This window comes from Triplophysa dalaica, chromosome 2, assembly GCF_015846415.1.
Source record: "Triplophysa dalaica isolate WHDGS20190420 chromosome 2, ASM1584641v1, whole genome shotgun sequence".
Taxonomy (NCBI): domain Eukaryota; kingdom Metazoa; phylum Chordata; class Actinopteri; order Cypriniformes; family Nemacheilidae; genus Triplophysa; species Triplophysa dalaica.
The window spans coordinates 15,658,327-15,682,816 of NC_079543.1; the positions used below are offsets into that span (position 1 = coordinate 15,658,327).

At 42.7% G+C, this 24,490-nt stretch overlaps 1 protein-coding gene across 2 annotated transcripts in view; it reads right to left on the minus strand.

The window, feature by feature from the left end:
* Positions 1–3,274: 3,274 nt before the first annotated feature.
* The window catches only part of gk (glycerol kinase), a 166,009-nt gene continuing 144,793 nt past the window's right edge, over positions 3,275–24,490 (minus strand). Inside the window, exons 19-20 of one of the 2 annotated variants that reach the window (XM_056764089.1) lie at positions 12,288–12,371; positions 3,275–3,535 (exon numbers count right to left, since the gene is read on the minus strand). In XM_056764089.1, coding sequence (XP_056620067.1) covers positions 3,525–3,535; positions 12,288–12,371 — 95 coding nt within the window. In that variant the 3' untranslated portion in view covers positions 3,275–3,524. The remainder of the gene's footprint in view (positions 3,536–12,287; positions 12,372–24,490) is intronic. The other variant, XM_056764107.1, reaches the window with a different exon arrangement.

The window sequence follows — 24,490 nt, forward strand, 5'->3', positions numbered from 1 at the left end:
GCCAAAATCCATCGCACAATTTGAAGTATCTGAGAATGTTTTTAAAGACATTAGTCCCAATTATCAGCTCATCAAGTTGTTCAGGAACCACAAAGGTGGGTACTGCCATCTTAATACCATACACTTCCATTGTAACATTGAACGATGATTTAGGTTTCACACGCAGCCCTCCGCAGCCTACAAGGGTGACATCAATTCAATTCAAGTTTATTTATATAGCGCTTTTCACAATTAGCGTAGCTGCTGTTCATTAACTATGCATTAAGTGAAAGCTTGGCTGAAAAGATGTGTCTTTAATCTAGATTTAAATTGGGAGAGTGTGTCTGACCCTCGAATAGTATCAGAAAGGCTATTCAAGAGTTTAGGTGCTATGTATGAGAAAGCTCGTCCCCTTTGGTGGATTTTGTTATTCTAGGTGTTTGGGTTGTAACGTGATAAAAGCTCGGTTAAGTAAGTAGGTGCTAAACCGTTCAGGGCTTTGTAAGCAACCCCGCCCAAAAAAGGGGGGAAGGGGGATGCGTAGGTGATTCGTGTACGCCGGGTGCGGAGCCGGGCCCTAGGCTGCAAGGGGACGTTTAGGCTTCATTCTGACTGCCCACTCGCCACCTAATCGACGCACGCGAAATAGGTTACAGGCGTACGTGCAGTCGCCCTCTGGTTGCTTCGCATCGTATTGCCCCTAACCTTGTTTCCGTGGGGCGCTTTTCGGGCATTTTTCACGTTGTCCCCGGGCGGCGTGGGCGCGCCGAGACACTGCGGATCTCGTTCGGGCAACTTCCCCTTCGTTTCGGGACCGCCGCGCGACCTGGGAAAAATCTGGGGGCGCTGGCGCGCAGCGTCCATTTGGTGCCGTCCATTTCGCGTCATTTAAGTTACCCAATACATCTGATGGCCTAAGGCATGTACTGCACTGTACCTTTAATAACCGCATCAACTCATCTACTGCACTGCAATCTTAATAGCTAATGTCTGTAACTAATGCACACTCAAATCACTTGCACTATTGTACAGTCTATATTGTTATCTGTTCATAACCACCTGTACATTAATGTTCACAGTATATAGCCTTCTGTTTATATTGTTCATAGTACATACCGACTGTCATATTTTCATAGTACATGCCAATTGTATAGTATTTTCCTAATATTGTATTCTGTATTTATTCACACTGTATATCCTGCACTTGCTAATTGCACTTCTGGTTAGACCTAAACTACATTTTGTTACACTGTACTTGTATATGTGTAATGACAATAAAGTTGAATCTAATCTAATGAGCTTCCCCAGGTGGACCTCCAATGGTTAACTACTCAGTCTGCACGTTCCATGCGTTCTCCTCCAAGGACGAGACCATACCTATCTCCACCATATTCCTCCACACGGGTAGGAGGTGGCCACTGCAGCGCATCCCTAATTAAGGAAGTTGCGCTTACCCGGTGTAAACCCAAGCCGGACGGCCTCTCGCCAGTAGAGAGCTAAGGCCTCCGTCCGTGAAAGGTTACCGTCAGGGCTGAACCCATCTTTCTCCAAGAAAGCTCTGGAACCCCCCGACCACCACACTGGAAGGTTACAGTTTCGCAAAAGCTTCGAGCAGGCATGCCCAGTTACCGTCGCTTCGCTAGAGATTGTGACGCGATACAGCGTTGTGGCGTTTTCCATAGGTAACCCCATCTGGCGTTCTCGACACAACTTCGAGAGATCGACAGAAAGGGAACATCTTGGTCACGTCTGTTACCTCAGTTCCATGATGGAGGGAACGAGACGTTGTGTCTCTTATGCCACAAACACGTATCGTATTCTGCTGCAGTCGTGAGATGCTCTTCAGAACAAGAGGTAAATGAATGCTGCACGCATTTCATTCAGCAAATTTCATTGGCCATTTCTATAGTAGTCAGAGTTGATTGGTTCTCAAGGGCGAACCCCTATCTGTCGTTCTCGACACAACGTCTTGTTCCCTCTATCAGGGAACTGAGGTTACAGACGTAACCAAGACATTTTCTTTTAAAGTTGTCATGTTGAAATGTATGTAAGTTCTGTGCAGGTTTAGAGATAAAACATTTGTTACCTTCATTATATTGTTGTCAGACATTATTACCGGTTGATAGTGGTGGCTGGCCAATAGAGGGCGCAAGGGCTCCACCCTCCCTGAGCTACACACACAAAATAATAGAAGAATAATCCTTAAAGGGGTGATGTGACACGGCTTAAACTAATATAATTGTTTTTTAGATGTAATGTACTGTGTAACACGATTTAAGCTCTTCGCTCTTTAAAACGGGTGGACATGACATCCAAAGCAATTGAACTTACAGGTACGGCCACCTTACTTGTGTATACAATTGGGCAGTATTAGTCAAATCATTACACGAGGTGTTTCAGGCAGGTCTGGGTGAGCATTCACTTTTAGATAGAATGCATACTTTGTTTTTTAAGATTACATGTCTAATACATGCATGGGCAATTTAGAAAAAAACAAAGACACATAAAAACATGTATTTGCGCCATATTACCCCTTTAATAGAACAATAGGATGGTGGTCTAGTGGGTTAAACCACTGAACTGGTAAATCAAAGGTTGCTGGTTCGATCCCAGCAGCCACCACCAGTGTGTCCTTGAGCAAGACACTTTACTCCATGTTGCTCCAGGGGGATTGTCCCTGTAATAAGTCGCACTGTAAGTCGCTTTGGATAAATTAATTAAATTAAAAATTAATTAATTAATCAATAAGGATGACCCCTTTAAGAGCACCCTTACTGGCTTGGGCCCTAATAATCCTTAAAAGAACAAAAGGGCCTGCGCCATTGCTTGCTTGGGCCTTAATAATCCTTAAGAGAACAATAGGGCCTGCACCATTACTGGCTAGGGCCCAAATAAAACCCAAGTGCAAATGTACAAATTAATAAGTAATTAATGCTGTAATTGACTGAAAACACTTTTTGTACAATTTACTTGAAGGGAGGTGCTTACAATTTTAAACATGCTGGCTACTCATGCTTAACATGGTTAACAAGTTGGGAGTATGACGTAATATTTCTGTGCTCGATAAACTCCCCCAAGATTCGAATAGGTTTCAGTCCCAGCGCTGAAAGATGCCCCCTACCCACCTTATTTTTTTACTCAACTTGCAACTCCAGGCACACATCAAAGGATCATATTGTTTTAATTTACGTGTTATTTGTTAACATGTCACAAATTTCTATGCACATTGTATCCAGTGAATGTACTCTGCAGACAAATACATTTGGAATTATAAAAGAGGACGCGAAACATAAAATTACTGCATGAGTTAGTTTTACTTTATATTCATATACTGTACACCATATGACACAATTCCCTTGCTGTTAATACTCAAAACAGCTTAATTTACTAAAAACTGCACTTTAATTATTGTTTCATTCACTTTTTGAAGTGTCCCCCATACAATGTAGAACGTCCTGCGCCACAGTCATGAAGATCCTCAGATATTTCTGAAGAAGATTTTTAGCTTTTCTCTCCCATCTTCTGAAATGTAGAAAGATTTGATTCTATTCCTGTCCTGTTTTGGAAGAACATAAAAAAGAAATAAGTAAAACAGAAAAAGTGAACATTTTATAATTCCTTATCGATTGAGCAGACAAAATGTCTCGGTTATGACTGTAAGCTCTCTTCCCTGATTAAAAGAACGAGACGTGGTGTTTAGTAGAGAGTATAAGTTTGAACTTGAGAAATTATTGTCTCTGATCATACTGTAATTGTAAAAGGCCAATGAACCTGGCCAATTGAATGTGCATGCCATTCTCCATCCCATACATAGAGGTAACAAAGAAAGATGCCATGCACCATTCATTTAGGTTTTGTGCTGAGGAATCAGGGAAGTGTGTCCCAGTGGCAGCAGCATACAGAGCAGCATTTTGGCATGAGTTCTCATTCACAGAAGTTCTTACCAATGGCTGGCACAGCCTGTGGTCTACCTTTCTCTAAGTATAGTGAGATAGCCCCCAGGTACCATACAGTAGCACCGGGAAGACCCTCACCTTCTCCAGAGGAAGCGCACTCCAGAAGTGACCACATCCTACCAAAGGAGCGGTATCCATGTGTACAGTTAGGTACATAAATATTTAAACGGAGGCACACTTTTTTGTTATTTCAGCTGTGTACCGAAATACACTGATAAAAATTATAAACGCCACACTTTTGTTCTGCCCCCTTTTTTCATGAGCTGAACTCAAAGAACTAAGACTTTTTCTATGTACACAAAAGGCCAATTTCTCTCAAAAATTGGGTCTCATTCACTAATAATTGCGTAGATTTTTCGTATTTATACTCACATTTGAACATTTCTGCCTTATTCACAACACGTGCGTACGTATATGAATTTGTCCTCATTATAATCACCTGTGGTTATTTAAGTAAAAGATACTCCAGGGAACCCTGTGTGAAGCTGTCAACAGATGCGCTCTCACAAGTAATTCCAAGTGCTCTGTCCTCAAATTAGTTCATACAGAATAAGACACCTTTTATACAGACACGCAGTTTGCAGAGTTCTCGTTAGCCGGCTGTAAAAGTGCTGCTATTCAGAGAAACCTGCCAGGTCGAGCAATTCTCTTTTATTATTCTTTCACTACATATGATGATTGTTTTTATAAAATAAAAGCCTACGCGTTATTACAGTTATGTATTTTTTTTCTAAAATATATAACTATTATCCTAAGATGAAACATACATTTTGTAGAGAGAGATGGAGAGGGAAGGAAAGAAAGAGACTGGTGATTCTTGCGTCCGTGTGCTTGCAACTGTTCCTATCTTTTCTCTTATATTTAGAATAAATTTTAGTACAAAAGTTTTTGTGAATCATAATTTGTCTGTGAAAGCGTTCGTACACAGTTTTCACCTACAAATTTGTGCGTAAGCATGCTAAGTGAATGAGACCCATCTTTCTCAAATCTTTCTAAATCTGTGTAAGTGAGCACTTCTTCTCAAAGGTGTGGCATATCAAGATGCTGAGTAGACGGCATGATTATTACACAGTGTGCCTTAGGCTGGCCACATTAAAAGGCCACTCAAAAATGTTCAGTTTTATCCTGCAGCACAATGCCAAAGATGTCGCAAGTTTAAAGGAAGCATGCAATTGGAATACTGACTGCAAGATTGTACACCAGAGCTGTTGCCCATGAATTGAATGTTAATTTCTCTCACAACCACGTGTAACCACACCAGCCCAGGACCTCCACATCCAGCATCTTCACCTCCAAGATCGTCTGAGACCAGCCACCCGGACAGCTGCTGCAACAATCGGTTTGCATAACCAAATACTCAGGGAAGCTTTTCTGCATGCTCGTCGTCCTCATCGGGGTCTCGACCATCAGGGTTCGGCGTAGTCACCAATTTGAGTTTGCAAATACTCAAATTCGATGGCATCATGCACTTTGGAGAGGTGTTCTCTTCACAGATGAATCCCGGTTTTCACTGTACAGGGCAGATGGTAGACAGTGTGTATGGCATCCTGTTGGGTGAGCGGTTTGCTGATGTAAACGTTGTGGATTGAGTAGACCCATGATGGTGGTGGGGTTATGGTATATTAGGGAAAACAAACACAGGTGCATTTTATTGATGGCATTTTGAATGCACAGAGATACCGTGACGAAATCCTGAGGCCCATTGTTGTGCAATTTATCCACGACCATCACCTCATGTTGCAACATGATAGTGCACGTCCCCATGTGGTAAGTATGTGTACAAAATTCCTGGAAGCTGAAAACATCCCAGTTCTTGCATGGCCAGCATACTCACCGGACATGTCACCCAACGAGCATGTTTGGGATACTCTGGATCGGCGTATACAACAGCTAGTTCCAGTTCCTGCAGATATACAACAACTTGGCACAGCCATTGAGGAGGAGTGGACCAACATTCCACGGGCCACAGGCCACAATCAACAACCTGATCAACTCTATGCAAAGGAGATGTGTTGCACTGCATGAGGCAAACGTCTTGGTTACGTATGTAACCTCAGTTCCCTGATGGAGGGAACGAGACGTTGTGTCGAGAACGACAGATGGGGTTCGCCCTTGAGAACCAATCAACTCTGACTACTATAGAAAAGGCCAATGAAATTTGGCGAATGAAATTTGCAGCATTCATTTACCTCTTGTTCTGAAGAGCCTGAGAGCCTCTCACGACTGCAGCAGAATACGATACGTGTTTGTGGCATAAGGGACACAACGTCTCGTTCCCTCCATCAGGGAACTGAGGTTACATACGTAACCAAGACGTTCCCTTTCTGTCGGTCTCTCGTTGTTGTGTCGAGAACGACAGATGGGGTTGCCTATGGAAAACGCCACAACGCTGTATCACGTCACAATCTCTAGCGTAGCGACGGTAACAAGCCTGGGCGTGTCAGCTCGATGCTTTTGCGAAACTGTAACCTTCCAGTGTGGTGGTCGGGGAGTTCCAGAGCTTTCTTGGGGAAAGATGGGTACAGCCCTGACCGGTAACCTTTCAAGGACGGGGCCATAGCTCTCTACTGGCGAGAGGCCGTCCGGCTCGGGTTTAGGTGCTTTAGCAGGCATAGGCCCCCCCGGATGCCAGTCCTACATGTCGCCACGCAGGACGTGGGCTTACACCGGGTTTACGCAAAGGTTGTTTACCCTTGCGAAGGTGTTTGGGCGTAGCCCAACCCGCAGCTCTACAGATGTCTGCTAGAGAGGCGCTTCTGCCAGTGCCCAGGAGGTGGCTAAACTCTGTGTGGAGTGAGCCCTCACTGCCAATGGGCATGGGAGATTCTGAGATCGGAATGGCGTCGTAACGGGGTCAACGCCCCAGTGCGCCAGCCTCTGTTTGGAGACAGCCTTCCTCTTCTGCTGTCCTCCAACAGACACCGAGCTGGTCAGAGCTTCAGAACTCTGCGTGCGGTCCAGCACGTCCTGGACACAACACTGATCGGGTTGGGTCTTCCTCCCCTATGGGGAGCGCCTGCAAGTTCACCACTTGGCCCCAGAGGGAGTAGTGGGAACTTCTTGGGCATGCATCCGGGCCTAGGTCTCAAGATAACGTGAGGGTTTCCAGGGCCGAATTTAAGGTAATCCGGGGACACGGAGGATGCTCGGTGGTCCCCTACCCTCTTGAAGGAAGTGAGCGCCGTCAGGAGGGCCGTCTTACTCTGTGAGGAAGATCGGAAACTCGGAGGGGCTCTTTGGGGGCACTGAGGCTCCCCAGGACCACTTAGGGTCCCAAGAGGGTATGGAGCGGAGATGAGGCGGATTTCGCCCTCTCGCGCCCCTTAGGAACCTGGTGACCAGGTTGTGTTGCCCTTGAAACTTTCCACCGACTGAGTCATGATGAGTGGCAATAGCGACTACATACACATTCAGTGTGGAGGGGAGATGTTAGTCTCCAGTCTCGTAAGAAGGAAAACACAATCCTGATCGAGCACCTCAGTTGGTCTTTCTCATTGAGAGAGACACCAGGACGAGAAGAGGCGCCGTCTAGAGGAGTGTAACCGCCTAGTAGATGGGGCCCTAGCCTGGGTGATGGTCTCTGCCATAGAGGGGGAGTAGCCATCTCAGGATCTTCTCGTCCCCTCTAGAGACCAGACATGGGTGTTCCAGAGGTCTGATCTGGGATGCCAGAATGTCTCCCTCCCCTGATAGAGCAGGTCCTCTACCAGGGGAATGGTTCAGGGGGAGTCGCTGTCCAGAGCATCAGCTCTGAAGCCAAGTGCGGTTAGACCGGTGTGGTGTAACCAATAACACTTGGTGCTCCTGCTCCCTGACCTTGCACAGCGTCTGTGCAAGGAGGCTCCTGGGGGGGAAGGTGTGCTTCCGCCCATCCCATGGTCAGCTGTGCGTCAGGATATCCGTGCCGAGGGCAGGGAATACCAAGCGAGCAAATGGTGGTGTTACGGGAGGCGAACAGGTTTACCCGGGCCTTCCCGAACAGCCTCCAAAATAAGTTGGACTGTGGGGGGGTGTAGTCGCCACTCTCCACGAGGCATAAACTGGCGAGAAAGCACATCGGCTGTCTAATTCAGTTTGCCCGGGGTGTGACTGGCCCGCAGGGAACGGGAGGCGTGTTGACTCCACCGGAGGAGGCATCGAGCAAGTTGTGTTAGCTGCTGTGAGCGAACGCCACCCTGACGATCTGTGTATGCTACAGCTGTAGTGCTGTCCTCTGACCTGCAAAAGCTTGTCTGGCACGAGAGGCTGTAGCCTGCTCAGTGCAAGTAGCACATCCCACAACTCAGCCCAAAACACCCGGCACAGGTGCACCGCAGGCGCCCGATCCACCCGGGGGATCTCAACGTAGCCTCTGGCTGCCCCACCAACGAGGGAAGTAAGGGGGCCGGAGATGGTTTCACTGGAACGGTCCGTGAGTGGAGCGTTCCAAGTTTTACACAGCTCCTCATGCACCTCCGGGAAAAACATGGCACCCGGGGTGGGCGCGGTTTGCACTGCGCTCCGACCTCAGGAACCACGCATCCCCGGGTTAACATGGATGACAACACTTCTGCTTCCTCCTGAACTCGACAGCTGGGGGTGGAGCTCGGATTCGTTAGAGTCGGATGCCAGTCTCCCCCTGATGCTGCAAGCGACATCTCATCTACGCCACACATCGTTTCCGAGTGTGTGCGTGAGAATCTGGACGGTATGCCACCGCCGGTTGAGGAACGTTCAGAAGAGTGAATCGGGGTGCAATCGGCCCGTGAGCACTTGGCTGGCGGGTTTACGTTCGCAGAGTTCCCCATATCACTAACGCTGCTAACGTGGGTGGTCATCGGGGCCGTGGCCACAGATGTCACAGCCCAGGTAGCAGACGAAATGGTGGCTGGTTCTCGTAGGAAGACAGCCACCCGTGACCGCAACTTCTGAATGACAATCTGCCCGCCCAAACGCTGGACGCCCAGACGCCTAACTCAGCGATCGTGTCCATCCCCCTCCTCGATGAGTGTGCCGCACCCAAGAGAACAGTGGGACATGCCGTGCTGGAGAATGCTCAGTCAGTCCGGGGGCGGAGCCCGGCATGCAAATTCCATTCGCCAAATTTCATTGGGCTTTTCTATAGTAGTCAGAGTTGATTGGTTCTCAAGGGCGAACCCCATCTATCGTTCTCGACACAACGTTGAGAGACCGACAGAAAGGGAACTCTGATCACACCAGATACTGACTGGTTTTCGGACCCTCCCAATACAGTAAAACTGCACATTTTACAGTGGCATTTTATTGTAGCCAGCCCGAAGGTACACCAGTGCAATAATCATGCTTTCTAATAAGCATCTTGATATGCCACATCTGTGAGGTGGATGGATTATCTCGGCAAAGGAGATGTGCTTCACAGATTTAGACAGATCTGTGAACAATATTTAAGAGAAAAAGGCTTTTTGTGTACATAGAAAACATGTTAGATTTTTGAGTACAGCTCATGAAAAAGGGGGCAAAAAAGTGTTGCGTTTATAATTTTGATCAGTGTATATTCAAGTAACAGTTTTATAATGAATATTGGCTCAACATGCACACTCGCAGCATTTGTTGCTGAGCTCACCAGTGTGTTTTTATTTCTGTTGTTACTGAGACCTTTCTGATTTGTTGTGTTTTTTAAATCTAACTATGGTCTGTTTTAATTGCATGGATATCTCTGTGAACCGTAGTGCGGGTTCCAAATGCAACATGACACATAGAATCAACTCAAGACTGTCACAGTCACCGGAGGGCTCTTAAGTCCACTAGAGGGCACTCCCCTCATTGCCAGGAGTGCCATACAGTTCCCATAATCCATTGTTGGACTCATTATGTTAATCACTATAACTGGTGTCTTGTAAACCTGTTTCACTCTGTGTATTTAAACACTTTTGTCACATTCAGTCATTGCGAAGTCTTGTTGATTGTTACACTGCATTTCTCTGTTTCATTAAAGCTGCATTTAGATCTTTACCCTTCAAGTCTCGGAGCAGTTCATTACACAGACCGTTAACATGCTTAATTTATGAAGAAATTATTTCATCAAAAAGACCATACCTGTGAATAAAACAGCTCTTGATTCGCCTATCCAATAATTTTGGCCCCTTGAAAAAGAGGGGAGCTACATATCAAAGAGCTGTAATTAGTTAACCCTTCAGCTGATCTGGATGTGAATACACTGAATACATTGCTGCGTCCCAGTTTGCCTAATTATACTATGCACTAAAAGTATTTAGTATTTAGTGTTTTTGTTATGAAAAAAAATATATATTTTAGTGTGTAGCAAGACTAAATGCACGCACTGGGACATGCTAACAGGAATAGGAAGTGGCCGTTGTTACCTAGACAACATTGTGGCCATTAAATGTCACACTCTTCATAATACATCTCTTCTCTTCATTAAAGTATTAATTAATTCACTGTTTTATATGTAATGCTAGTTCTATAGTTATTTTTATTAATTTAGTACAACATCAGTTATATAATTGTATTAATGCAGTGGAGCGTCACAATACTCTGCCTACTCCCAGTGAGTTGTGGGTAATATTAGCCGTTAGAGTGTGGATCATTCTGCACTTCGAATTTAGACCATCCGGGAATCTTCGAAATACTTTTTTAAACTTACTACGATTTGGGACATACTTATTTTATCTCGAATACTATTTAGGGTGGGATAGAATGCTAATTGGGATGCAGAATAAATAAAGTGTGCACTTTAAGCCAATATTCAACTTGAATACATTTTGGTACACAGCTAAAATAACAAATCAATGTCCCACTGTCCAAATATTTATGGACCTAACTGTATACCTTCACCAGTGGGGAGAGCACATGGAAATATAGGTGATAGGGGCCTCACTCGGTTCACAGAGGGAAGAACATAGGTTTACCGTTAAGGGAGAAGCACATCATACGGGACCATCTTAGAGGGGGGATTCACTACGTACCTGTATAGGACTGGCAACCAAAGTTATAGTGAATAAGCCACTCCACCTGGCTTGTCATTACAAAGGTGATTAGTGATGGATGGAACGTCTTTACTTCACCATGATTGGTGAAGTGGCAATGGCTAACACTATGCATTGACTTGCCTCACCAGAGGGGATAAGGTGCTTTAAGTAAGCATATGCCCAGCTGGCCGCTGGTCTCACCTTTTGGTATCATGTAAGACACAGGCTGACACTTGTCCTACATGAAGATTATAGAACCTTTCAAAAGTATTGGGAATAGTCCAACCCGCAGCTTTACAGATGTCTGCTAGAGAGGCGCTCACAAGGAAGCAACAGCCCAGGAGGAGTTTCTTTGAGTGGGCACAGGAGATTCTGAGATCATTATAACGTGTTAATGGTGTAAGTGACCCAGTGTGCCAGTCTATGTTTGGAGACAGTCCTCCTCTTCTGCTCACTTCCAAAGCAGAAAAAGTGCTGCTGAGAGCTCCTATAGCTCTGTGTACTGCAAAATTAGAGATGCAAGGAATGATAAGGTAGGGTCTTCCTTCCCAGCTGCAGGTTCACCATCTGGTCCCAGTGGTGGGAACAAAAGGCACATGGGCAGGGGGGGGGCTCAGGATAACAATAAAGCCACCCAGTCCAAACTCATGGCACTCAATGGACAAAGAGAGCACCAACAGGTCCCCCACCTTCTTAATAGAAGCAAGCATCACTAGGAGCGCTGTCTTCATCATCAGATGCAAGAGACTGGCTTTCCATGATGAGCAGGTTAAAAGGGGACTGGTTGTTCTTAAGTCTTTCCTGGAGGAAGAACAGTATTATCCGGCTTGCAAATCTATGTGGGTCTTCCCCTTGTGAATAACACCTAGCTAAGAAGAGGCACAACTTAAAGGTGTAAAGACTTTCTTCCATCTAGGAAACATGAATATTCTGTTTCAGATGCAGAAAAGCTAATTCATGTGGTTGTCATTCAGTGTGCTCACCACACCAGCTGGCTGCACTGAAGCAGCCTTGCTAGGTTCGGAAGAAGCATCTTCATTTTATACCCGTGATTGCAGGGCATACAAATTCCATTTATGAAGTTCACTGGCCTTTTGAAATTACAGTCAAATAACTCTCAAATTCAAACCTAATTCAACCCAATACTGTCTACTCAATACAAGGTCAAGATACTGACAGAAAGGGAACTACATTTTCTGGCTTCCTCACAAATGCGAATACAATATCACACTGATGAACACAAATTAATTTAAATACCATTTATCATACATTCATGCATCCATCACACTTAATGAGAATAAAAACCTCTTCTATTATGCTGACATTACAGTTTCAAGATAACTTTCATCACACTCTCTCACCATTAGACACACACACTGCTCAAGCTTTCTTTGAACACACTGACCTGCAATGTACTTTGATCCAATTAGCATAAACATGCTACCCAGAATGTAAAATCCCAAGGGTACACTACAGAAGACACTAGTCTCTTCAGTTGGTTGCCCAGAACAGCAAGACGGTAAAAAGAAAGAGAAAACAAGTGGAACAATTAAACAACTACTTATTGTTTTTGAGCATAAACCACAATAGGGAATTAATCCTCCTAGATATCTATTTAAGGGTAAATATAGTTTTGATTAATCTGACACAGTGAAAAAAATATTTATAATATATCATTTAATAATATAATTTTAATTATAATAAACCTCAACTCCTCGACTATTATGACGACATCATAGTCGAGGAGTTGAGGTTTATTATAATTTGTGAAAATTTTGTCACTGTTTCAGATTATTTGACATGCAATGTATTTTGTACTGGCTTTCGCATCGTCAAAATAATGATTTAATTGTTACGGCTTCAAGTACTCACTGCACTGTAAAAAAATATATTTTGAAGATTGTAGAAACTGAAAATTAAAAATTGACTCAACAAACAGCTGCCAACTGATAATACTCAAATGAAAATATGCATTGCAATAATTATAACTTAAGGTCCGAGGTTCAAATAAAATACTATATATATATTCAACGAAAATATCACGTAAATTGTGCTCAGCCAATCTATCAGCAGAAGTGAAAAATCGCACGGCTATCAGCCAATTAGATTCAGGAACCAGAGAGAACAGATGTTTAAAATATATTACGAAATGTTCACTGAATCAATCATTTTGGTGAATGAATTAATCACTCAAATGACTCCAATTAAGTATTTATTCATTCATTATTTCTTATGTAATGTTTACTGTATACCCACATTTATTAAGTAAGTGAAGAATCTTCTATTTAATTGTTTTAACTTTTCTTTTATACTACTCACAGTTAGTGGGTAATATCAGCTGTTAGGTGTCCATGGATTCACATTGTGAATTTTCACCGGAAACAGTAGACCATCCAGGTACTTTGAGAATACTCATTTCAGCATACTATGATTTGAGACATACTACTTATAATTTCAAATACTATTTAGGATAGATAGTATGCAAATTGGGGTGCAGCGCAGAGACAGCGTGCAACATGTCATAATCGACTTGTAAAGAAAATAAACTGAATAAAAATGTGAAAACTGCTATGTGATTAGGTTTACATGAAAACACTGGTTACATCTTTTTGTAATGGCCGCTTTAAGGGTGTGAAACCCACTCACAGAAAACAAAGCATAAACTACGATAAGGCATTGTTTACTTACATTAATAAACTATATTAGTTCACAGGAATAATAATTATATATCGTTATTAATGTTGGTTAGTATTAAGTTTAAATGTACTAATACTGTTGTATCTGTTAATATTGTTCAATGTGCTGTGCTGTTGATATGATACGAAGTGATATGAACACAAACATATGTATAAAGTAACATTAGATTAAATAAAAGATAAATAAATACTGCTAAAGTATGTTGATCATCGATTGGTCATGTTAGTCAGTGCATTAGCTAATGTAAAAAAAGAGACTTTATTATAAAGTTTTACCATAACATGTAATGATTTATAATTATTTATAAAATGATTTTAATGATCTATTCGAATTTGTGAAATAAATAAATACATCTATATTACCAGTACGGTACATTTTAACTTATTCTATGTATTTGTTTGTTTGTCAATCTAACGTTTTAAAAGGATTAGGATTGAGATTTTTAATCCGTACTACATCTAGTGAATAACCTTAATATTACAGTAGTTTTTACTGTTACCTTAAAAAAAAATTAGTATCTTCATTTTTTTTGAATCACGTTTACAAAGTTGGGTGTGATTTGCATGATTCCCCTCAGAGAAGTACGTCTTCATTCAGGTCTTTTTTGACAAAAATCCACCTTCAAACCAAAAAAGCATACTTCCCATTGGTGGTTGCTAAAGACTGTAAATTAGAAAGTTTTTCAGGAATATATGTACAGAATCGGGTGACTGTAGGAAAACTAAAATGTGGAGATGGTGGTCTAGTGGGTTAACCCACTGAACTGGTAATCAAAAGGTTGCTGGTTCGATCCCAGCATCAACCACCAGTGTGTCCTTGAGCAAGACACTTTACTCCATGTTGTTCCAGGGGGATTGTCCCTGTAATAAGTGCACTGTAAGTCGTTTTGGATAAAAGCGTCTGCCAAATGACTAAATGTAAATGTAACCCCAAATTTGTCCAAAGGTGGCGCTATTAAGCGCCTGCTCAACGCCCATTTATGAGCATTTGCTAGTGTCTAACTATCATCAATATTGATGTGTGTGTACATTTTGAGTGTGTCAAGCAAATCAGGCAAAAATAAGAAGCTGATTTCAAAGCATTCTAAAAATGACACACTTCCTGCTGCCTGTTGGCGGTGCTACAAGTTTGATTCATAATAGTCACATCTATATGATCGACTTCATACAACATACAAACTGCTGAATTTTTATCAAAATTAAACCATTTATGTGGAAGTTACAATACTTCCTGTTTCTAAGTTCTCGCCCAAAGTTTGTTGCCTTACCACAGCTAAACTGTTCGAGATGACAAAAATCCCTTTCTCAAATGTCTTGCGATTAAGATGATCAAGTTTAGTTGAAGACGGTGAAAATCCTAGGAGAAGTATTGCAAATTCCAGAGCATATGCTTTTCAAACAAATGTAAATAGGTCACTTCATGTTGAGCGGAGAATTTGCCATGTAGTGGCTTGAAAAGATCTACAACTTTCACATTTATTTGTGCAATGATGTATGAGATATGCAGCAAGATTTCGGACTTTTTTCCAGGCGACCCTATGCCAACCCCGGGTCCCAGACTATGTGTCGTCCTAATGGCCGAAGAATGGTGAAAAACTGGAGAAACAATATCAGTGATATTAGGGCAAAGCACCTTGTTAGGAGTGTCAACAGGACTAGACTTTCTGAATAGAACGAATGCAAAGTGAACTGTGGCAATATACTACTCTTTCGCAATTCTTTATTATTCTTTTGCTTTTACTCTAATTCAACAAAGTTTCATTGAATTACCATGCACTTTCAAAGAGGAGTTTTGAAAAAAATGGCTGAAAATTTCACAAATTTCAAAATGGCCGACTTCCTGTTGGGCGGAGCTAGGTCAAGTGAGAACCTAATATGTTCAGCTTGGTGAGAAGAATATCCATACCAAACGGTGCAGTCAAGTGAATAGATGAAATGTTTATCTTGATGTGGAGAGTGTCCTTACAAAACTTGATGAATTTGCAGGCGTGTACAACAATAAACAAATAATCTCTAGAATTGCATATCATACAAATCAATTGTTCGCCGTAACATCATCGTTTTATCCGTTTACTAATTATTCGCAATTTAACATATGCCTATAGTTTCTTCCAACAATTTTTCTGTGAAATCTGATGCATTGGAGGACTATGAAAAAATTACAAATATCAATTGAAGGATAAAATGTTTATCTTAAAGGAGAGGTTTTTCGAATGGTTTCAGTAGATGTTAAATAAGTCTCTGGTGTCCCCAGAGTGTGCTTGTGAAGTTTTAGCTAAAAAAACACCATGAATTTTGAGGCAACTACAAAAACGAAAAGAAGATAATCTTAAAAATGGTGCTACTCATGCAAATCAGTATTCCACCATTGTTTCATTATTTTAGATATTTACTATACTTTCGCAATTTAACATCAGATATGCCTATAGTTCCCATTCTGTCGGCCTCTCGACGTTGTGTTGAACCGACAGATGGGGTTCGCCCTTGAGAACCTATCACTTCGACTGGTTTTGAAACAGGTCACTGAAATTGGCGAATAAAAGTTGCATGCCGGACTCCGCCACGGATATCCGGGTATAAAAGGGAGACGGCGTGCTGCATTCATTCACCATTTGTTCTTCGGAGCCTTCACACATGATCGACTTCAAGACTTCAACTCTATGCCGAAATACTGCTGGATTCTCACGACGTGATGCAGCTGACTGTCCCTTCCTGCTGCGACTTACCCTGGGCGTCTCGAGTTTTAAAAAACAAAAACAAAATGATTATAAATACATTTTCTTCGAATTATTTACTAAAAGAGCAAATTTCTCCAGCGTGGCATGTCCCGCTGTTCTCATGAGTGCAATATACTCATCGAGGAGTGGGGAAGGACATGATGGCTGCCTCAAGTGTTAGGTTTCCAGCACGCTGGGGCAGCCGCTGTGGATAAGTTCTGCCCGCACTGCGGGCGGTACACGATTCAGACGTTGCGTCATGGCGGCTGCGTTCCAACAGGATTCTTCCCGTTTCCTGACAGCAGTGGCTACAGCCCTGATGTGAGGATTAATGTGAGCATTAAACTGGCTCGCGGAAAGTTCGCTCCTCGTCTCGTCTGACCGTTCCCCAAGAGACAGTCCCATCGTCTCGTTCCTGGGCAGAGCAGCCCTGCCCCTTAGGCCGGGTACCTTCTGAGTTATCCACACATAGCTCTAACAGGACCTAGTGCTACCGGACGTTGTAACTCCCCCACTCTGGCTGTTCCGTCTGATGTATCCTCATGATTGGTTCGCACCTTGGTAATCCCATGACCTCCCTAGGTGGACCTCCACCTCGCGGCTAACTACCTCAGTCCGCATATTTTTTCCCATGAGCTCTCCCCTGACGGTGAGACCATACGGGTGTCTCCACTAGAACTCCTCCCGATGGTAGGAAGTGGTCTCTGTGGTCTCTCTTTTATACCCTGATATCAGGGGGTGGAGTCCGGCATGCATTACATTTACATTACATTTAGGCATTTGGCAGACGCTTTCATCCAAAGCGATTTACATTGCTTTATCCTATACATTTTACATAGGTATTTGCAATCCCCTGGGATCAAACCCACAACCTTGCATTGTTATCGCAATGCTCTTACCACTGAGCTACAGGAAAGCATGCAAATTTCATTCTGCAATTTTATTTGCCAATTTCATTGGCATGTTTCAAAACCAGTCGAAATTCTCAAGGGCGAACCCCATCTTTCGGTTCAACACAACGTCTCATTCCCTCCATTAGGGAACTGAGGTTACATCCGTAACCAAGACGTTTCCTCCAACACATTTCAGTGAAATCCGATGGACTGTCTAAGAGGAGTACAAAAAAGTAAAAAAAAAAATGGCTGACTTCCTGTTGGAAGGAGCTAAATCAAGTGAATGGATAAAATAGGTGTGTTAGACTTCATGCGGCGTTGTGCAGACTGATCGGCGGCTGACTTGAAACAGTGCATGCTGGTTAGAACTTGTGTCAGACTTGAACCAGTGGTGACGGCACGTGACTTTCACTTGTGACATCAAAATACCGCGAGAGCGTTTGAGACAGGCAAGCCAGCTCAGCCGAACAGTTATCCAGAAATTTCATCCTACCCATCAGATTACCATACCAGGCATGCGCACATCAATGTCACTTTTTTTGCGGTATAAAATCATCCTACCAGTTTATTTTATATTTCACGGGAGTCTTGATAGTGTATTTTCATTGATAAATCATTCTACATATTTAATACTGGTAGTACAATTTGATAGGGCATCGTGCTGTAAATTATTCCTACATGTTTCTTTTATGCTGGTAGGATAATCTGACAGGGTATTTACGCTGTAAATATATCTTTCTGTTTAATTTAAGATGGAAGGACTATCTGACAGGGTATTTTGCATTTAAAAATCAACCTACCTGTTTATTTTATTGATGCGGTTAAAATTATTTTAAGTTTTGCCCTGCGGTAGGAAAATCTGACAGGGTAGGAGAATTCGACAGAACGCTGGTGTAGCATCTCAGGAGTGGCTGCACCAGGCTGTGATGAAGACACAACTTTTCATGATTGGCTAGATACACCGTACGACAACGATCACGTGTATTTCAAGTTTATTCAGTTTAACTAATACTTAATAATTCACATTTTTTAAACAGCTAAAACTCTGTATGTATAAACATATGTTATTTTGTGTTGTTTAATAAATTAAAAACAAAGGTAGGTTATTTCTGTAGGTAATTTAATAATATATGTTTATGTTTAGCATGATTTTTAGGCACACAGTGTTAAGCAGCGCATAACATACTCAATATGGTTTATGGTTTATGGTTGCTCCATATTAAATAAAATGTTTGTTTATTGGACAAATCCACTATCTAATCCACTTATTTCGGGCTTTGAAAAGGAAACAGTCCGAACGTCACTATGACAAGCAGTAGTTGTCCGATTCTTTATTTCAGGTGTCCGGCTTAACTGCTCCTTTTTCACCTCCTACCTCGACTGCAACCGGCTAATCTCGCACATCGGTCTGCAAAGCTCCGCATGAGGTCGAACACACCTAATGCTTATCTTGATGGGTAGAGTCTTGATCTCGACTTTACTTCTCCAGACACTACACATGCTTCCCCATTGGTCACATTCCGACGTAACCTACGATCACTCTCTCCCTCCCGCTTATCCTCTGCAGTCTCTGCCACTCTCCCACCCTATAAACAGTTCTCTCTCCTTGATGCTAACACCGCCACCCACACCCTTTTCTCCACACTAACCTCCTGCTTACACATCTTATGCCCTCTTAGATCTAGGCTGTCTCGTGCATCTCCTTCTGCCCCCTGGTTATCTGATGCTCTCCGTGAACATCGCGCCTCTCTCAGGTCTGCTGAGAGAAAGTGACGCAAATCAAAAGAACCTACTGACCTCTCTCTCTATCAGTCAATTCTCTATTCCATCTCTGCGGATGTCTCCTCTGCGAAAATCCAGTACTACCACGCTAAAATCAATAACTCTCCTGACCCTCGTACTCTCTTTAAAACCTTTTCTGCTCTTCTTTGCCCGCCTACCCCCTCACCTCCATCGGACTTAACAGCTGACAATTTTGCCCAATCCCCAGACACATGCTTGCTCCCCTCGTTCTCTCTCGTATCTGAAGAGGAAGTTTCCAAGGTAATTTCTTCAAACCACCCGACTACCTGCCCCGTAGATCCCATCCCCACTCATCTCATCCAGGCCATTTCCCCATCGGTTGTTCCCTCTCTGACCCACATTATCAACTCACCACTGGTACATTTCCTACACTCTTCAAAGAGGCCCGTATTACCCCACTACTAAAAAAACCTACTCTTAATCCTGCACTGTTAGAAAACAACAGACCGGCATCCCTCCTCCCCTTCGTTGCGAAAACTCTAGAATGTGTTGTATGTAACCAGCTCTCATCCTTTCTCGCCAAGAACAACCTCCTAGACAGCAACCAGACGGGTTTCAAGAGCGGTCATTCTACTGAAACTGCGCTGCTCTCTGTCATTGAAGCCCTGAGACTTGAAAGAGCTTCCTCTAACACCGTTAACCATCACATTCTCCTGTCCATCCCTCAAGACTATGGGGGTCTCCGGAATGGTGCTACAATGGTTCACGTCTTATCCCTCGGGTAGGTCCTTTAGAGCATCTTGGAGAGGTGAGTTGTCTGAGTCCCTAGGCTCTGTCATCCGGAAACATGGCTTTTCCGATCACTGGTATGCGGATGATACACAACTCTACCTTTCTTTTCGCCCAGACGATCCGACTGTTTCTGCACGCATTCTGATGATTCATCCTCTACAATATTAGGAAAATTAGACCCTTCCTATCAGAGCATGCTACGCAAGTCCTAGTACAGGCTCTGGTCCTGTCCAGACTTGACTACTGCAATGCGCGACTGGGTGGACTTCCAGCTTGCACAACCAAACCTCTACAGATGATCCAGAATGCTGCGGCAAGAGTTATATTTAATGAACCGAAGAGAGCACACGTCACTCCTCTATTCATTAATCTACATTGGCTCCCTATAGTAGCTTGCATCAAATTCAGGACTCTGCTCCTGGCCTACAAGACCACCACTGGTTCGGCACCACCTTATCTTCACTCGCTACTGCAGACATATGTACCCGCCAGATCCCTACCCTCTGCAAACGAACAGCGTTTTGTGGTGCCATCCTAAAAAGGTAAAAAATCTCTCGCGCGCACCTTCTCCGGATCTGTTCCACCTATGTGGAATGATCTACCCGCTGCTACAAGATCTGCAGATTCTGAAGCCATCTTTAAGAAACGTCTGGAAACACATCTCTTCCGTCAACATCTGAATGATCTGTTCTAACTCTATTTTCTTCTCTACTCTTAAAAAAAAAAAAAAACTCTCGATACGACGGCCCGCCGGCAACACAACATCTCGCTGCCTACTGCAATCTCAACTTGACGTTGGTTAGGCCGGCAGTAACACCAGCCAGGTAAGTCAGCAGAGCCATCAACCTCCCCGGGTTTCTGACCGCCGTGAAGTTGGCACCCATATAAATAAATTGTAACCAAAACTATACCATTCGTTTGTGCTGATTTGTGCCGCAAAAAACAATTTTTGGCGTTCAAGCTACTAAACATTCCTTTTCTTGGCTGTGTGACGTCTCTCTCCACCCCATGTCGTCAAACTCTTATCAAATTGGTGCCATTCGTTTGTGCTCGATTTTTGCCCGTTTGTGCCTTTAAGACAAACAATGTAACTACTTTCCTTACCGAGATATAACAAGAAGGATTCTTGGCCAGTGACGTCACTTTCCACCCCATGTCGTTCAAATCGCCACAAACAGGTGGCATTCGTTTGTGCTCGATTTGTGCCGTTAAAATGACCACTGTATGTTTTTCCCTGGCTTGGAAATAAGACATATTATTTGCGGCAATGACGTCACTCTCCACCCCATGTCGTCCAAATCGTATCAAACTGGTGCCGTACTTTTGTGCTCAATTTGTGCTTGTTTTTGCATTAAAACAAACTCTGTAACTACTTTCCTTCCCGAGATAGGCTACAACAAGAAGATTTTTGGCCAAGTGACGCCACTTTCTACCCCATGTCGTTTAAATCACCCCAAACAGGTGGCGTTCGATTGTGCTCGATTTGTGCTGGTTTGTGACGTAAAAAGAAACATCATAATCTCTTCTTATCTTTAGAAATTAGCTATGTTAGACTTCAATCTGCACTGCGTTGAGCGATCAGCGTTTTCCACCAAAGTACTGCGAGAGAATAGCTTCCGTTCTGCATAATGGAGAATTCTTGAAACTCTCTCGCGGTACTTTTATGTCTAGCTCATCGGTCTGCGCTGCCTGCCCTGGCTGCTATTAAAAAATTCTTGCTCTCCGTCCAGCTGGCACCATGTAAACCTGTCTAGTTCGGCTCGTGTTGCTTGATGGTGGTTACCGTTACCGACAGTCTTATTTTTTTACATGTGGAATGTTTTTATTGATATCAAACTCCAAATCAAACACTTCCAAGGTAACGCACTTTCCTTGTTTGAAACGTCAAATAATTTGTACTGAGAGTCATTTAGCTACTTCTTTCTTTTGTTTGCAGTCTTATTCGTTAATTGATATTTCAGTGTTTTCCAGTTCTATTAAAAACAAATAACGCTCAAAGTTTGTAGGCAACTCTTGAAATCGTTTAAATGACAAACAATTTGAATTATAACAAACTTTTACTCGAGTGCATGATTAAAGTGTTTGTGTTTGTATTAAGTTTTCATATAAAACGTTTATTTCAGATGAATAAATAATTGATTAAACAACAATTTTGCAAGATACAAAGCTTTGAGAAAATTTTACCAGTGAAGCAGTAAATTTTGAATTTGTTCCAAATTTTTCCATGTTAAAATCGCCATCATATGTCATATTACAAATAACAATCTATATGACTTTTGTTGACAGGAACACAAAAGAAGTGTTCCACACAAGAAATTTAGAAAATTATTTTGTCTGTATAATGAATGACAATTTTGTCTGTGATATGCAAAGAACTGTAGAAACTTTTAAGTGCGTATATTCAATTCAAGCATAAATCAACTGTAATTTTAATGTGTTAATCAACAGATAACAAAAGTAGATAATTATAAAATAATTAACTGCTGCTTAAAAATCATGGAGCATTTTAAATTGCCATTATGACAGTAAATTACATGTTTTAATCCACTACTGATACGTTCTGCAGAGACCAGTCCACTAAATGAACAACCAAAATAGTTTAGTACTCCTTTGTGAACAATATGACATGGGATTGAATTTTGGTCTTAGCTGAGACTGTTGTGACACGCTCCGACAGATCATCATATTTCTCCCAGCAAAGCGATGTTCTTCTGCAGTAAGCAACGTAATGTCCAAGAGATGCTCTTGTAGGTCGTGGAGTGAATGCAACAACACCTCGCAGAGTGAACAAATGATTGTCCAGGTCAATGTTAACAGGGATTTCAGACAGTGAATGGTTGGTATCCGCTATTGTTTCAATACACAGTAGCTGACCAGTGAATCATCCACGTGTGACTGAGCCATTGCAGAGGAGTTTATCTGATGAATCATCTTTTACTTTCCAGCTATCTGGGCACTCTTGTGGTGACTTCAGTGCCTTCAGACACTTGGACCTGTTCAGGTGAAGTCCATCTTCTAGTGCTGCTTGGAGTCTTTTCATTCCACCACTTTTCAGATTTCTACGTTGACTGGAAGCAAAGAAATGGCTCTTGAAGATTTCGTTTTTCGAGTGCAGTATGGAGAAGAGCATTCTGTGGTGATTGTTGCACTTGGTACTTGTGTAATTTTTGATGTAACAATGCTAGCAACATTGCAATCTCCGTTAACCTGCCTCACACCTTACTTCTGAAGGTGAACATATTGAAATGTTTCCAACAGCATTTTGGCCCTCCTTGTGTAAGCATCTTTTCCAACTCCTTTTGTGACAACGGTCTTCACCAAATCAAACATTTTAATTTTTTTGGGCTCTTTGTTGAGATAGTGGCAAAATGATCCACTGCCACAGAATGCAAAAGGAGTCAAAGGCACATGTGTTAGTTACACTCACAAGCATTTTGTCAACTTTGATAGGTGTTTTAGCATGGTAGTTGCCATTTTTTCAAGACATTAATTTTGGTCCTTTTTCTTTTTTTTAGGTTTGCGTCTGAATGTAACCACTCAGAGCAAGGGTTCAGGTAGGACAGTCGCTTTTTGGGAGGAATGCTGAGTCCTTTCCAATTTTCAACAGGGGCTTTTTCTAGTGATAATGACTCAACCCCTGTATCACGTTCACTATGGTCTGCTTCTGTCTCAGTATTAGGATTATTTTTCTCTGTGTGCTCCGTTGTTTTCTATGGTGCAGCAGAAATCCACATGTTGCCCTCAAGGACTTCAAGATGGCGTTTGACAAAACGGTGGCAGGCTTTCATGTTTAAATAAGCCATGTTTTATGTTCTTAAATTCAGCCTCAACATTTGCCTAGCTTGCTGTGTTGTGTACACTTTTGAAGTGTGGAACCATCACAGCTGTCCAAAGATGGAGGTAGCATGCCATTCTTATAATATTTGGAACAAGCTCTGAAAGAACATGCAGATTGTCTCTGTCCCCATGGTGTGCTGATTTCATATGACCTTCTTCACAGATTTCTGTGATCACATTTTCAGATCTGTGTGGAGTGTCTCGTCAATTCCAGTCGGCTCTACGGAATGGTCGTCTTTAGTGACACAGGGCAAGGCCCCCTCTGTAATCTCTTCAGCTGTGCTTTGCATGTTTCTGAGACAACAGGTATTCCATTGCCATCATTCCCTTCTGATTCACTGTAGACAACCACTGCAATTGAATAAATGAGCTCCCTTGCATCTTTCAGTAAATCAGATTGTAGAAGTTGTGCCATTGCACGGAGATAGAATTCTCTAACTCGGTTTACTTTTTGTCTTAGGCATTCCCACCGGCTAATGAGCTTGATGCAGTGTGCAACATCAACTCGGATGAACCAGGGTGGTAGCTGTGAGTCATTGGACTTTTTTGTCAGTACTCCAAAGCACTGATTGACATATGTTTTTAGGTCTGAGTAAGGAGTGAAGGCCTTAACCAATCCTCCAAGCAAAGCCAAGGAGAAATCACAGACTGCCTCTTTGGGCACATTAGCACCTGCTCATTGCCATTAAGTGAGCCAGTTTGCAATGGAAGGGATAGTGTGGTTTTCTGACAGCATCTGCACTATTGGAATGTGATCTCCATGTGAGCACAAAACTCCTTGGCACAGGAAGATATGCCCAGAATTGCCACAAGGTTTTTTCACTCGTTTCACAACTGTACCTGTTGCATCAAAACTTACAAAAGTACCAGAGGGCTTGGAATTCATTTGACAAACTTGCATCTGAGATGGAGTCCAGTAATGACAAAAAA